Source organism: Aphelocoma coerulescens, chromosome 10 (genome assembly GCF_041296385.1).
Source record: "Aphelocoma coerulescens isolate FSJ_1873_10779 chromosome 10, UR_Acoe_1.0, whole genome shotgun sequence".
NCBI classification, from domain to species: Eukaryota; Metazoa; Chordata; class Aves; order Passeriformes; family Corvidae; genus Aphelocoma; species Aphelocoma coerulescens.
Genome location: NC_091024.1, coordinates 18,208,557 through 18,223,963, shown reverse-complemented (window position 1 = coordinate 18,223,963; position 15,407 = coordinate 18,208,557). Strand labels below are relative to the sequence as shown.

General features: G+C 39.0%; 1 protein-coding gene across 1 annotated transcript in view; it reads right to left on the bottom strand.

Annotated features, from left to right (window-relative positions):
* The window catches only part of UBE2Q2 (ubiquitin conjugating enzyme E2 Q2), a 46,655-nt gene that overhangs the window by 24,227 nt on the left and 7,021 nt on the right, over window positions 1–15,407 (bottom strand). The window contains exon 2 of the mRNA XM_069025285.1: window positions 6,310–6,414. Coding sequence (XP_068881386.1) covers window positions 6,310–6,414 — 105 coding nt within the window. The remainder of the gene's footprint in view (window positions 1–6,309; window positions 6,415–15,407) is intronic.

Below are 15,407 nucleotides of genomic sequence, written 5' to 3'. Positions count from 1 at the left end.
CTACTCTGACAGCATCATCTATTCCAAACATAGGTGTCTGAGCCACAAATCACTATGGAATAAGCAAATGGTCACTTCCCACGAGACAAAACGGTCCATTCCCATTTCCCAGGTTAAAAAAAAACATGTCTTCAAAACACAAAGGAGGAAGTCTGGTTTTCCATATCCTGAATTCCTTTACAGGGCACACCAGCAAGGCAGTGGAACAAGAGAAACCCTGTCCAAGTCCCAGGAGCCAGGCAGGCTCTGAGCTGGAGCCCAGGCACTGTGCTTGCGGTATCTTGTGTCACAGTGTCACAGTGTCACAGTGAGGCACAGTCTGTTACTAGCTCTGACTTCTGTTTCCAACCTGCAGTGTTCCATTGACCCCGCTCTGTTAACTGCAAACTATGGAACACCTCACACTCACTAATGCAAGCCAGAAAAAAAAATTTACTCCTGCAGAAACGAACATTAAGTTTGCTTTTTGATCACCCCAGTAATTAAGTTGATTTCCACAGCTGTTAACTTTCTCTAGGCAGCCTCAGATTCCTAGTTAACGCCAAGACATGAAAGACCGTATTACCGCAATTCCTAACTTTCCAAAGTCTTTGCACAACTGTGTCACGAAACAAAAAAAGGACCTCAAAATCCATTTGTAAAAGGGTCAACACCTCATTATTTGCAAAACAATACCCTAGATGAAGCTTGCAAAAATTATACAACCATTTATGGACTTTTCTTCCAGATACCAAGGAGAATTTGTCTTGCCACTTGTCAAGGGCAGCATACAAGACAGGCATTTCTGCACACACACTCCAACATACATTTCTAAAGCCTTGCTATTAGCCAGTTTAAATGCTCTCACCTTACCCCACTGGAAGTGAAAAATTCAGTCTCTCCAGGGTTAAGAACTCATTTCCAAGCCCAAATCACTAGCAGGGATTAGCAAATGTTGCACTTATGCTATCTGAAAGCTTCAGTGCTTTTCCCTTCTACAGCAGAATTCCACATTGTGTTTAACAGGAATGCTATTTATTCATCTGAGGCCATGAACTGAGATACCAGCCTGCATTACAACACTATCACACCACGTCTGCTGTTTCCGCATCATTCATGATAAGTCAATCCAACTCAAAAATAAAGCAGGTATCACCAAAAGGACTGGGGTACCAGCACCACATTTCTTAGGAGTATATACATGAGACACAATAGGTTTTGGCAAAAAACTTTCAGTAACAAACACATTGCTCATCAGCATTAAGACTCTACATTTGTTTGAAGTTTCCTGTGTATCTGAAACATCATGAAATCTTTTAGAAGGCAGGAATCAGGTTAATCCATCAAAAAGTTAGTTGCCAGATAGAATCACAGGTCTTAGAACTATTATTTTCAGTATGTGCAAGATGCTTAAAGTTGCACTGCTACACATTTTGTTGAGAAACTTTTTCTCTGCACAAACATTGCCTCATGGAGTGCTGGAGCATAAACCACACAATTCCAGGAGCTGTAATTTTTCTTGCAGAGACAATAATTTGTTTACATCTTCTGTGAATCATACAAAAATAAATCTAAGTGGTGAGGGAAGACTGCCACCATTGGCATTGTGCTGGTCAATTAGCACTGACCTTGGAAAAGCAGATGAACACAGTATTAGATGTGTCTTGACAGAAAGAGACAATACGGGCTGCAGTTAAGAACTGCTTCCTGCCCTGCTTCCTTCACACCCCCTCCTCCCAACAAAACATCCTGTTACCTGAACTGAAATTCAGAAGAAATTTTTGCAGCCAGGACCTAATACCCTGTAAGTTTCCCTTGCTTCTGAGCACAGGGCCACAAGCAAGGAACAGGAGCACCTTCAAAACAACAAGCTGCTGGCACAACCTGGGCCAAATTACAGCAGCTGTGCCTGACAAGGTTCTCCAGCAGCTTTTCACCTTCTCACTTCCACTGGCACCAGAGATCACACAACTATGCAGCAGCTTATCAGCTTTGTGGCAGATCAATTCCTGATGTGCTTCAGCACACAGCACCACTTCATCATGAAGGGGCAGGCAGAGACCTGCAGCTGAGAGCAGGGATCCCCTTCCTTGGCAGGATTCTACACTTCAGGGTTAGCTTAATGCAACTCACACTGCAGTTCATTTTTATAGATCAGCTGCTTTATTTGAAATCAGTGTCTACAATTTGCAAAGATGGTGGCAGAGCAAGAAGCTGATCCTGTCTGTACAACCCTTCCACCCTTCTTCCTTATTGCCACATTTTTCCTCCACAGGAATTAATTTCATACCATTGATCTTTCTGCCATGGATCACCATCACTGTTATCCCTTATCCTCTGCTCCTCTGTATGAAAAATCACAGGATAATTTGAGCTGAAAGGCACATCTAGAAGACATCTGATCCAGCCCTGTGCTCTAAGCAGGGCCTGGCATGATTTGATGTGTTGGTATGTACATGAACAGACTATCAAAAGGGAGAGCAGATTTCTATAGTGTATTAATAATTTAAATATATTTCCAGGGTAACTTCACAGGCTTGACTAATGTAAAATGAATGCTTAACAGATGCACTTTGAGGCTACTGAAGAAACATGAACTATCAGTACACCAGTAGTTTCCCTGGAGCACTAACTGCCTAAAACACAAAGTAAACAGCAATCAGAACGCATAACCCACAGGGTAAAGGAGCAAGGTGAATAGCCTGCAGAAAGGAAATGCTCAAGTGACCAAATACAACACATTTATAAATTTATTATATTGATTATAATTAATATCAAAATAACAAAAATTATATAATTGGAACACACACCCCTATGATTTTTAATGCTTCAGGAGTACTGAGAAGTTGGTGATTCTTGTGGACACCATAAGGCTGGTTTAGAACACAAACACCTCTTGGAATTTTGTTTTGTATCTTAATATCCTGCATATCCAAAAAACAGTTTAGAAGAATATTTTCTGAAACCCAGCCTACATTAGGAGGCTTTTCTTTATGTACGAAGAGATCTTCCTAATGCAGTATGAAAGCACTAACAATTTTAGAATACCTTTTAAGATATTAATATCCTGCTGGCTTCACTATGAAACACCCTGTTTCCCAATTACAAAGAAAAAAGAATTTAAGAAGTGCAGTTTAATCCTAGAAAGACTTAATTATTCTATGTGTCTCTACCCACACCCACAATATCTATATAAAAATAAATGCATCAATAAAACTTAGCCTACCACTGAGCTGAAGAAGGATACAAATGGAAACAGAGGGAAGCAATAATTGTCACTTGGAGTGTGGCCACCACTTGGCTAGCAGGTAACAGTCACAGTACCTCACCCGGCCTCCCCCACATTCAGCAGCCTCGGGCACTTTCAGAAAGTAAAGCAAAGCTTATTCCTGTATTTTGTCTCTGCGACTCCCAGTACAGAAATAGCTGCTGCCACACTGGGAGTTTGCAAGAGACAACATTCTTCCCTGAAATGCCTCCATGTGGGACTTAATCTAAATTATTAACACAGAAGCAGTGTGCTTCAAGACAGCAGCTTATCCAAGCTGTAAACATATTTATGCCAGGAATTGTGTACTTCTCACATCTTCCATGCAAGTTTAAGATCTAGAGTGTGAGAATTAAAGCTGCCTCTCTGAATTGAAGCCCATTTCCCTATTCTCTTTAAAAAGCAGACCTCCAAATAGTGTAGAGTTATATTTAACATCTCATGAAATATGGTTTGAGGCTTCAGACTTGCATCATGTTACTTCCATCGTATTAACCAGAACAAGGGAATTGCAGTAAGATTTCTCTTTTGCATAGCACAGCCACTAGAAGGCAGATGGCAGCTTCATACTTATAAGGTCTAAGCGTGGCTGATTTTCAGAAGGAAATTCAGGAGACACTAGGGGCTGAAAGAACTCTGTAGCCCCTTCATCTGCTGACTGAAATTTGTTCAGCATTGACAACCAAGCAGCCAAGCTGTCCAAGCCTAATGGTATCTATGCTGATCAACATTTTTAATAACTTTTCAACATTTTTAGTGTTTTGACAAATTTTCACAGCACAAGCAGCACGCTGATGCACAGAAACTAACAGTTTCAGACCCACAGAAGATTTTCCAGGAAACATGTATGATTTCAACATCATAAGCCAGTTTTCCTTTTACCATGTCAAATGACAAGGCTTCCACATGTCAAACACTTATGCCTAAAGAGCATGTTCTTCAGTTTCCCAAACAGCTGACACCTGTCACAAGTTACAAAGCAGGTAGAAAGGGCAGTGTAATACCAAAGGCTAAACCAGGGTACGTGTGCTACCAGTGCTTTTAGCACAGCTGAGCTCCTGGAATAGTTCAATGTCTTTTCCCATTCAAAATTTGACTGCTCTCATAACTATGAGTTTAGAGCAACATGGCACTAATGATCCTTTACTTGCAGTAAATTAAATGAAAGCTGGTTTGAAACATTCTAGATTATTCTAAATTAAACAAAGTGAATTTTTATGAGACTGTGATAAATTAGAAGCCTTTGGATTTCTACAGGTAGTTCCCTATCCTTTCCTACCCTACTGCAAAAAGCCTGTGTGTGAGCTGCTCCAATGCCATTGAAAGGGAGGGAGTTTCATGGGGAAGAGCTGTAGGGAGAAAAAAAACAATCAAAACCTCACAAGCCAAGTCTTTGGAGCAAAAAAAGAAGTCAGATTATGTAGTGCAAGTATTTGTCTCCTCAACCACTCCCATCTGCCTTCACCTTGGCATAGCACAATGCAGGGTGGATTCCTGAGAAACCAACGGGCCATCACAGGTGTCTATTACATCAACCCAGCAGCTTTTACATGGGCAAGTACAATCTTGATAGCAGAAGCTGTTTTCTTACCAGGTACATCAGCAGTCTGTGTGCATATGCAATTCAGCACAGCAAGTCCCATGCATGTTTACAACAAAGCTTTCCACCCTCTTTCAGGCAGTTGCACACAGGAAATGTCTTGTTCAGAACCTTTAGGCTGAATACCAGCCACAGCAGTTTCAAGCTGCACAATCTTCTGAAAAGTGTCTTTAAGCAAAAAGCTCATTTGGCCAGGTTTTCTGTTACTATCCCTTCCTATGCCTTTCTAGGCAAAACTTACAAAGACTGAGATTTATAATACTTTTCTGAACGTAGTTTAGTCTAAATTTTAGGTTGAAATAGAAAATACAGAGACATACATCTTGTGCAATTGGATCCAACAAAACACATTAAAACACTGATGTTGCTCTACAACTGCTTTTAATTATGTCAAGGCCCATGAAGACTCTCACTTTTATTAGTTTCCTAGTTATTTCTGCCAGAAGTCAAATGCATCCTCAACTATCTTTAGAAAAAGACGCTTGTACATTCTTGTGTAAGGTTGGGTAACCTAGATTAACATTATCCCAGTAAACACAACAAGTAGTAGGTTTTCCTAAGAAAGAACATTCCCAATTTTTCCCAAACCGGACAAATACTAAGCACATAACCCATGCAATAAGCAGTATTCCGCAGACTGATTTTTGTATGCATCACATCCCTGTCCACCAAAATAAACACAAAATGTTAGTATCATCAATTAATAAAGACCATCTAAATTTGTCAGTATGCTGCAATACTTCTTTTTGTGGAACAAACTGCATTTGCACTGAAATTTATTTCCAAGCAGTATTCAAGGAGAGCTCCCTACACAGAATGGAAAGTTAATTTTTATATTCATGTGGCCTTCCCCTGAGCTCCCATCACTACATGAAAAGGGTATTTAAGTAAGATAAAATGCTTGAGAGTTTTCTGAAATACAAAATAACCATTAGAATCTGTATACAAAGATTTCCTTTAAGTAGCAGTTGTCCAAAGTCGCAACACTGCTTAAATGTATCAGTACCTAAGGAACATTCTGATGAACCAGAAGCTATCAGGTCAAGTTCCCTTTACTGAAACCAAGAATTCTTTGTATTGTAGTCATGTTTTGGAGAATATACATTCTCAAGAGTACAAAGTTTTGCCTCTGTAATTGATTTCTGTGCAAAGAAAACTCTACAACAGCTGTTTTATTCAGTAGCTTTAATATTTTCACCCACTTCACTGTTTAATCATTTTCAGAAAACTTCACACTGTAATTATTGGGGCTGAAACTTTACTTAAATGATTACTCTCTAAAAGAAGTAATCAAAACTTTTGGATTACTTTTGGCTCATAAGTTTTTTTTAGAAGAGAAAGTTGTGTTTATAAAATCCCCCCAAATAACCCTAAAACTGAACTAGCTGACCTGCTGGTTAATGTGACAAAGCCAAGTAAACGCCCAAGCAAATGCCCAAAATAACCAAAACACTTCACTCACCAGAGTATTGCTCTTCTTAATATCCTCTAAACGCTCTAAGACTGAAGTCAGGTTTGGGTCATCTGATTCTACAAACCATATTGGTGATGAAGAGGGGTAAGACTCCTGTTAAAAAAAAACAAACAACAAAAGACCCAACAAATAAACAGTAAGTCCCAAAGCTTTTAAAAATAATTTACCCCCAGAATTTCATAACACAGTATTAACATCACCTTTTATCTTACTCTATGTCAGGTAACACAGAAGCTTTTAGCACCGCATTTTTAGGCAATGCAAAAGAAGTTGAAAGAAATCCAGCCAACTGGTTCTTCTAGTATTTCATCCTATTTTCATCTTTCTCAGATGATGGATATACATAAGAAGCAGTGCTGAAATGTTTAAAACCTTGGGGGCAGGTGGAGCAGGAGGGAGAAATTTAAAAATGCAGTATGAGTGATAATTAGCAAAAAACGGAATCTCAAGTAGTACATGTCAAAGAATAAAACTGATGCTGATTTTGCATAAAAACACAGTTTCTTCCAAAGAAAAGTTGTGAAAGCAATAAAACCTGGAATCTTTAGATTTCCTCCTCAAACAGGATTACTGAAACTCTTCTAGACCCACAGACCAAAGCAATATAGCTCAAATTTCCTGCCTTGGAGGACAGTTTAACTGGCAGATCACAGGGCCAAAATCTGCCATTTTATCTTTGTACCACCAAGGCTCACAGAGGACTTTCCACTGTTAAAGATTTCTCATGCAACATACTGCATACAGGAAAGTTCACGGCATAACTTCATTCCCTCCACAGTGTCCTACAGCTGCCAGGCAGGTGCCAGGACACAGCCAAGTGAGATCAAACGGGCTCACAGGATTACAAGTGTGTTCCAGTTTGCACAACAAGCCATGGTTCAGGCACATGGACTCCATGGAAGAGATGTGGCCCACAGCTGCTGACGGGGCCACTGTCACTAAGGTGCCACAGGATGCAGCCCTTCCAAAGGTGCTTAACAGACCCCTGGTAGAGAAAGGTGAACGGAAACCCCTTGGCTCTTGCTTATAGGTTTCAAAAAGCAATTCCAATTTTCTTCTCACACAAGTTTGGTAACATTGTGAGGATGGAGGAAACCATGTAGCTTCCAACTCAACAGTAGGTGTCCCTTCACATCACTGATGTGCATGGATTCTACTTGTTTTGTTTCAGTCATTTAAGGCATTCTCTACTTCTCACCTATTCAAGTAAATTTTAGTAGCTAAGGACAAATTGCTGAATCTCAGTTTTATCACACAGATATTATCTTCATATCCCCAGGTCTTACAAAATAATGAGGGAATTTTCATTCATTGCCCTCACTGCAGTTGAAAATGAAAAAAATCCATCTTCCTCATTCTAGAACCAATAAATTATGCTTCATTCTTCAACACTTAACAGTCAAGATTTGACAACTGGAGAAAAATACAAGCATGTCAGAACTGGCTGTTAATAAAGTGTATTTCCTAACTGACCTTCTAGCTGAAGTCCTGAACCCCATAAAAGAAGCCATGTGACTAAAGGACATCAGTTTTGGAAAAACAGACTGAGCTCCCACCTGGCACCATACTCCAGAGAAGTTCTAGATACAGAGGTCTAAAATTCCCACCTTTAAACCAAAGCCTTTGCATAAACTTGTGTTTTAACAAGTTCAATCCCCTTGAGTTTATATATTTTTTTCCTAAATCACACCTTAAAGGAATACATGATATTCTCTGTATTTTTACATAAAGATATCGTTTACATCTTTCACCTTCACTTCAAAGGACCCTATGCACAAAACAGAGACCTTGGAATATCTATTCTTGATTAAGGCCTAAAATCTCAAATATCTATCAAGAAAGTCCAGTGCTCAGCTTGCCAAGACTTATGGCTATGGCAGGCTTATGGATGTGGTTTAATCACTTTCTTCCTTTACACAACACAGCACTTGAGAAGAGTGTATTTTCTCCTCAGTTTCACTTATCTCTGTGGGAGAAATAAAGCTGGATCTCCCCGTTGCCACTGGGTTTCTAAACTGTTATTTTTAGGAGCTAAGCTTCATTAAAGCTATTCCAGGTTTTGTGCTGATCACATCTCACTCATTTTTAATAACATGCAACCTACTTGTGAAGTCTTCTGCAATGGAGCAATCTTCTCACCTCAAGCCTTTCATACTATGCACTGATCTGGATGCACAGTGGGCAAGAGCATAAGGGAACCTCTGCTAACTGCAGGCCCACTGCCTGAATACTTGTTTGACCCAGCTGTTTTTGAGACCTGAGCTTCTCTGGCCAGCTCATGAAGTTAAGAGAAAGGCAGTAGCGTAAACCCTACTACCATGACTTTAGACGACACCAACGTTCCCATCAAGAAATACAAAGAACGAGCAAAATCCCTTCCAAGATTCACCAAGCCATCTGTTTCTTAAAATCCTCAGACTCATTAGAATAAAAATATTCTCCAGATACAGTCAACACTTGGACTGTGCATGCATGCACCATTCTGTTAATAGGTATTTTTGGCTTTTTTTTAATCAAGCATTTTAAAAATTTTGTTAGTCCAGATCCATGCAAGTCTATCAATTGCAAAGATTTATAGAACACAAACATCTGCTAGTCCTCTCTTCTAAATCATATCTGGAACCTGAAGACTGCTTAGAGTGGAACTCAACTCTTCACTGTCTATATTCCTTTTTTCTGACAATTTTATTTCTCCTTTCTCCACCTGAAAAAATTTGAGGAACAACCCCACAGTAGGACATTCCTTATTGCAACCGGTATCTATTCCAGTCTGGGGGCCCATAAATATCTCCTCCAAAATACTTGCAGCGTGTCTGTCATCAGCCAGGGACATGATTGACAGTGCAGATCTGATGATTAAGCAATCCCACTATGACTTTAAATACATTGCAGTGGCTACTTGAATATGCTGCTGCCTCCTGCTCTGAATGACAGTCCTTACTCATGGTTTACACTCACTCCATTTTTTGCCCTGAAAACAAATCCTCCTGTAGGTGAGGAAACTTCAAAAACTCGATACTGCCTGGATTATTAGCATATAGCACATATGGCTATGTCCTAAAAATTATCAACTATTCAAATTTTTAGTCTGATCTAGCTTTTGAAACATGAATGGGAAAAACGGACTTCTCAGAGAAGCTCTTCTTTAACACTGCAAGCATATTTACTCAGCTGTATCAGAAAATACTTCAAATTTTAGATTTTTGGAGTATGACTATTTAATTGCACATTCCAACTTTTTCACAACAGATGCTTAATATTAAAATACAAATTTAATCAAACTTCCATTTTGTTGTGATGCTTCTTAATTCTTCAGACTTATCAATAAATATATTCATTTAGTTTAAAAACATAAATGGCATTAAGTTTCTTTAGATCTGTAAGTAATCCATATTTTTGGAACAGCTGATTTCCACGCGGATATGAGTCACTATATTTTGAAATACAGAATTCACAGAAACTTCAAATGTTCTGAACTTGAGATATAAAAAGGCTCATGAGTTTGTAATAACCACAGCAGGCAACTTAAAGCTAAGCTTGTGGTTTGTAAGGTCAAACAACTGAACTTCACAAGAGCTAATGCTGTTGAGAGAATTAAGTCAGGTTTTTTTTCTGTATCTGCATCCTATAGCGATAAGAGGTGGATTTGAGCTGTTGTGTCATGTAAGGAACACAGGCTTCTCAAAGACAACACTTCATGAGAGGGACCCTAAAATAGCAGTTGTTTCACTATTAATTGTCAGTGGCTAAAAAAAAACCTTTACTGTGGGCCTTTCACTAGAGAGCTGCCATGTCCATATGATTTCTCTCAGCTGCACAGCAATCACCATATTCAGTATCTGAGATGTTTTATGTAACTGCTGCTTTTTTCCTGCTCTCCACAAGCAAAGGCAGAAGCTCATCCCAAGAGGGAGGGCTGTGGAGCACAGCAGTGCCCGCTGGACAGCAGTGACAGGACAGCAATGACATCACACCTCGCCTGCACTGGAGCAGGACAAAGGCAGGATGTTTACAGCAGCACAGATACAATTACAATTCATGGCATCATCACTTCTAGAGACTCTTTGTATCAGCACCAGGACAGACTGGGAGCTTTGTCAACACAAACGCTTCTGTGACAGAATGCAGTCAAAGAATTCAGCCCACTAACAAACACACAAAATACAAAGAGACTAAAGCCCTGCACTTCTGCCATGGGAACAATTTCAAAACTGATCAAAGTCATTTAGGAAAACCACAGCATGTTAGAAGATTACACATGGGATCTCACTGTTCAGACATTCCATTACATCCTCTGTAAGAGCTCTACTTACATTTTACTAACAATTTTGCTTACCAAAGGAAAAAAAAAAAAGAAAGCAGCAAAATGTGACAGAAGATTCCAGGAACACACACATTAAGACAGCTTTTCCTGGACAGGATCTGTCATCTAAGTATATCCTATCTAAGCTTTCTCATCCTTAACAATGAGGCCATTTCCTTGCAATGTTATATAATCTTTTATCCTGCTTTCTAAGCTACAGTGACACAATTTTGACATTAGTAAGAGACTTTTTTTAAATGAGGTATTTCTAAATTACTACAATACTGTTAAAATTGTGATGTTGCCAAATCAAAACATCTTGCTCTCACTCTTAACATTAGAACAACCTGTACCTGCAGTTTGCTGCAAGGCAACAGAGTAATCATATCTCCTTGCACACAAGTGAGCCATTTTATCACAGCTAAATGGTAGGAAAACACATTTAAACACGTGGCTACTGCATTATGATTTCAAATCACAATTACAAGGTAACAGTTCTTAATTTTCTTTAATTTACAGATCATACTAGATGGAAAAAGTGTGGGGGTGGTTTCTTTTAAAAATCCTTAGCATACTGTCTGAACAAATTTCAGTCAGTTTTACTTCTTGTCTGTTCCTTAGTTTTTGCAAAATCTCCATCTTAGGCAGAACCTAGTTCTGTTCTTTTTACACCAGATACAACTCAATCTTAGCTAATTTTTCTAACAGTCCTTCTAATATTCATCTTCTCAGTCCCAAATTTTTTTCTCACCCCCCTTTACTTACAAAAAGCAGAACACCAAACTCCCATATCTTTTAACCAGCTTAGATACTCTGAGAAGGCTGGAGAGAGACTGTTCTTGCTCACCTAGATCTTGGTAATGAAGTAAATCCTAATGGAACAAGACGTCTCAGAAGGCTAATACAATCTTCTCAAGGTGAATACATTTGCAGCTATAAACACATGCCAAATAATTTATTTTAAATCCCAAATGTCTTTCCAACTTTCCAATTTATTTAAACAGCAGAATCAGATCTTTATTAGGGGTCATATATACATCCTACATGAATGTTCAATAACTACTGAAGAATAATAAACACTTAGCTACAATCTAGTACACTTTTTTTTTGCAATTGTTAGTTAATCATTCACTATTTATTTTTCACCCATATCAAGCTGCCTTTAGTATTAACTCTGTGGGATTTTTCCTCTAACAAAAATATTAGGATTTAGAAGATTTGTAAAGCTAAAGTTCAGCTTGGTGACCATAAAACACTAGTACTTACAGCTACTTAAAATAGCATTAGTTGTGATTACACAACTGACAGATTGTTTCCCATTATTAGGGGTCAAATTTTCCAAAGGCAGTTTAAGAAGCAGTAAGCATTTTCTACCACTAGCAGCTCAAGTGCCAGTGAAATCTACAAGCTTAAAGAACCTTTAAAAGCCAGCCGATTGTCATCTGCCCTCTCAATTGATCCTTTATAATAATTAAGAAAGAAAAAAGCATGAAGAATCACTTTCACTGAAAGTAATCCAAATAAAACCATTTCCCAGAAACCTCCAGTTATTTAAACCCCCCAAACTTTTATTTTCAAACATTCAGACACCACCATTTGCTGTATTGTATAGATCAAATTATTGAACATTACAGTCCCCTAACATTTGCACTTTTAGATATGAAGAATTTGTCGTTTCTTAAAGAATCTGACATGTCAGTGATCAAGAGCTCTAAAAGATAAGAAAAGTGTTTGCAATGGAGGGTTTAAAATGAAATTTAATATTTGTGGTAGCAAGGAAGCAATGTGAACCCATCACTACCAAACAAGAGGAAAACTTTAACTTGCTTTTCCTCATGAATTTTAAAATTGTATATAACATGCTATTAACTTGCCCAAAGGCAAGCTTGTATAGCTTTACTTTACTGCCATCCTCCCTAAAGCCTGACAGGCTGCAGTTCAGCGAGAACACTTACAAGTCCTGCACTTGGTAAGGCACCAAGTTCAGCTGTCTGAAATACACATCTCTCTCTACAACATACAAAATTACTGCAATTCTACTCTCAAATTTAATAGCTGTATTGACAGCTACAGGCTATACATGACAATCCCAGGTGAAGCATCATTCTTTGGTTGAATCCCTGGGATTGCAAGAGTTTAATCATCTTGCACCTTTGCAGGAGGAAGGTGAAAGAATCCCCTAATCCTGTTCTATGTCAGTTCTGCTAATACTCTCAGCACTGCAGAAGCCAATACCTTCAGGAGCATATTAAATCAACACAACTAACAGGGTCACAATTTGTCTCTCCCACACACTCTCCACGGAATGAGGCAAGTGTAGCAGAGTACCTTGCTTTAGAATTGTTTATGTTATTAAATACAGCCATGATAGAGAGGGGAAGGTGAAAGGTATGTGCCTCATGGTGCAGAAAGACTGTAACAAACCACAACTCTATAGATGCTGGTGAAATTCACTCTGCAACCACAAACTATCCCAAACAAAAATACAGTTCTCTGTATGAACAAGTTCTACTGATTGCAGAAGGCTACCACAAAAGTAACCAGGAGGAAATAATTGTTGAAAGTATACAGAATGGTTCTGGAGATCCCTTTTGTCTTCACAACACCCTTCTGAGAGCAAAGCCACTGCCTGCTGTCACATTCAGTGACAGCCACACGAGCACTGACACTGCACCTTCTACAGCCATCTTCTGCATGAGTGCACAGGGACCACAGAATATTTCTAAATCAACTGAAAGCTTAGATCATGGAACACTTTCTGCAATATACAGATTCAGCATCATCTGTAAGTGCCAATCTTCATTGATAGTGACCACAGAACTAAGGAAGTATCAACAGGGACTGTATTTCAATGGCAATTCACTTGTGTACAAATTATTCCAAAATCCAAGCAGTTTGTAATTTGCACCTTCACCTGCACTAATTCGTTTGTTCAATCCAAGCCCATAGAATTCTCTTGAAATTATTACAGAATCTTTAAGTTTTAAAATTTTTTTATACACCCAAGACAGAAAACAACATTTAGAGAAAAAAAAATCCTGAAAACTTCAGCAACTGCTGCTTTCAAACAGGCACATACAAGAGGCTAATAAGTTCAAAGTTTGTGAAATAATCCAAGCTCCTTTTGTGTTTTACTTCCGTATCTCTCTGTCCAGGTACACACACCTTTCACTGCTCAAAACATCATGACCTGATAAGAAGCCAAAATATCTACAACCAAAGTAGCAAAGGCACAAAATATCACTTCAAATGGTCACAAACATGAATGCAAATGTGGCAGCACAGTTCTTATATTTCTTGTGGCCAAGTTCTTACAGACAGTTGTTCTTCAAATTATTTAATCTATGCAAAATGTCCCAACTGCCAATTCCAATACGTGAAATTGCACATAACACTTGGAAAAACAGCTTTATCAGACTCTTACCAGTTGCCAAAACCTCATTCTCCCTCCATACCAAGAAAAAGGCAGGAGGCTACTTATCCAGTGTAACAAAACTACACAGAATCAAAACATGAATCTGTAGCATAAAAGAAAAAAAATGCACTTTTCTGATAAAATGCAGTTACTGTTCATCACTGTGAAGCAGCATTTTACTTTCTACATCATCATCATGCAGCATGTCATCTCTCCACTCAAGGAAATTCACAGAAAAAAAACCAAACACCCTTAGCACTTTTGTCCAGACCCAAACTAAAGTCCACCAAATGCTACTGAACTGCTGCTCAAACACAACCCCATGCTACATAGGATTGCATTAACAGCATAGCAAGTCAGTTGTTCTAGAGCAGTGTGTAGTCTCTGAAAATGTACACTGTTGTGGAGGGCCAACACAAGGGAGCTAAGGAACGTTGCTTTGCCAATGTTAACAGCAACAAATAAAGTTACAGATCCTCCACACTCAAAATTGAGCAAAGCACACAGCACTGCTGAAAACAAAGTGACTTGCTTATTGGGAACATGGCTGTAGACCTGCGACTATATCAAGGTTTTTATTACAGCACCTCACAGCAGTAGGATCAAGCGATCCTACTCCTCACACACAAAAAGCCACTGTGTAGTTGTACCCTCAGCCTGCCAGTTGTCAGAGGCTGGTTGTTTGGGAGCCCTCAAACACAAGGGGTTCTCTTTAATGCACACATTACACATGCACTCAAACTGGCAATGCTTTACCTAAGAGCAGCTACACACAGGGGCTCAAGAGAAAGGTATTTTGCAAATCTCATTCTGCAATACTCTCTTTACTACCAGCACAGAATCTGATGTGCCCAAATTCTTCCAGGAAGTCTGGTTACTTGAAACAAATTATCAACTCATTCTAATCATCAAGAGTTATTAATTACCTGCTTTTGCAACTATACAGGCCAGTTATCATCTACACGAGTGTCACAAAGCCAGAGTAACAAGAAATGGCTTCTAATATGGCTAGAACAGAAGAACTGGTTATAACTAAGTTGTGTCACATCTCACTCTCACCAACTTAACTTCATAAAGTTTCCTTGCAGACCTCCTCTCACCTTTATCACTTACACAGTTACTCCACAGTATGAAGAGCCTGGTATCACCTCTGCTGTCACCCAAAAGATTGAGGCTTCCCCTTCTTTCTCTAACTTCAGAAATTTACATCTTTCAAGTGTTCAAATCACTCAGCATCCCCTTCTATCTGTGCCCTTTCCCCTCTCTGAGAGCAACCTTTTTCTTTTCTACCTTTTCCCTTTGCAAACTTGCTGTGCTCCACATACCCCTGCAGATAGAAGGATTTTTCATTCTCACTCACAGCTAAGA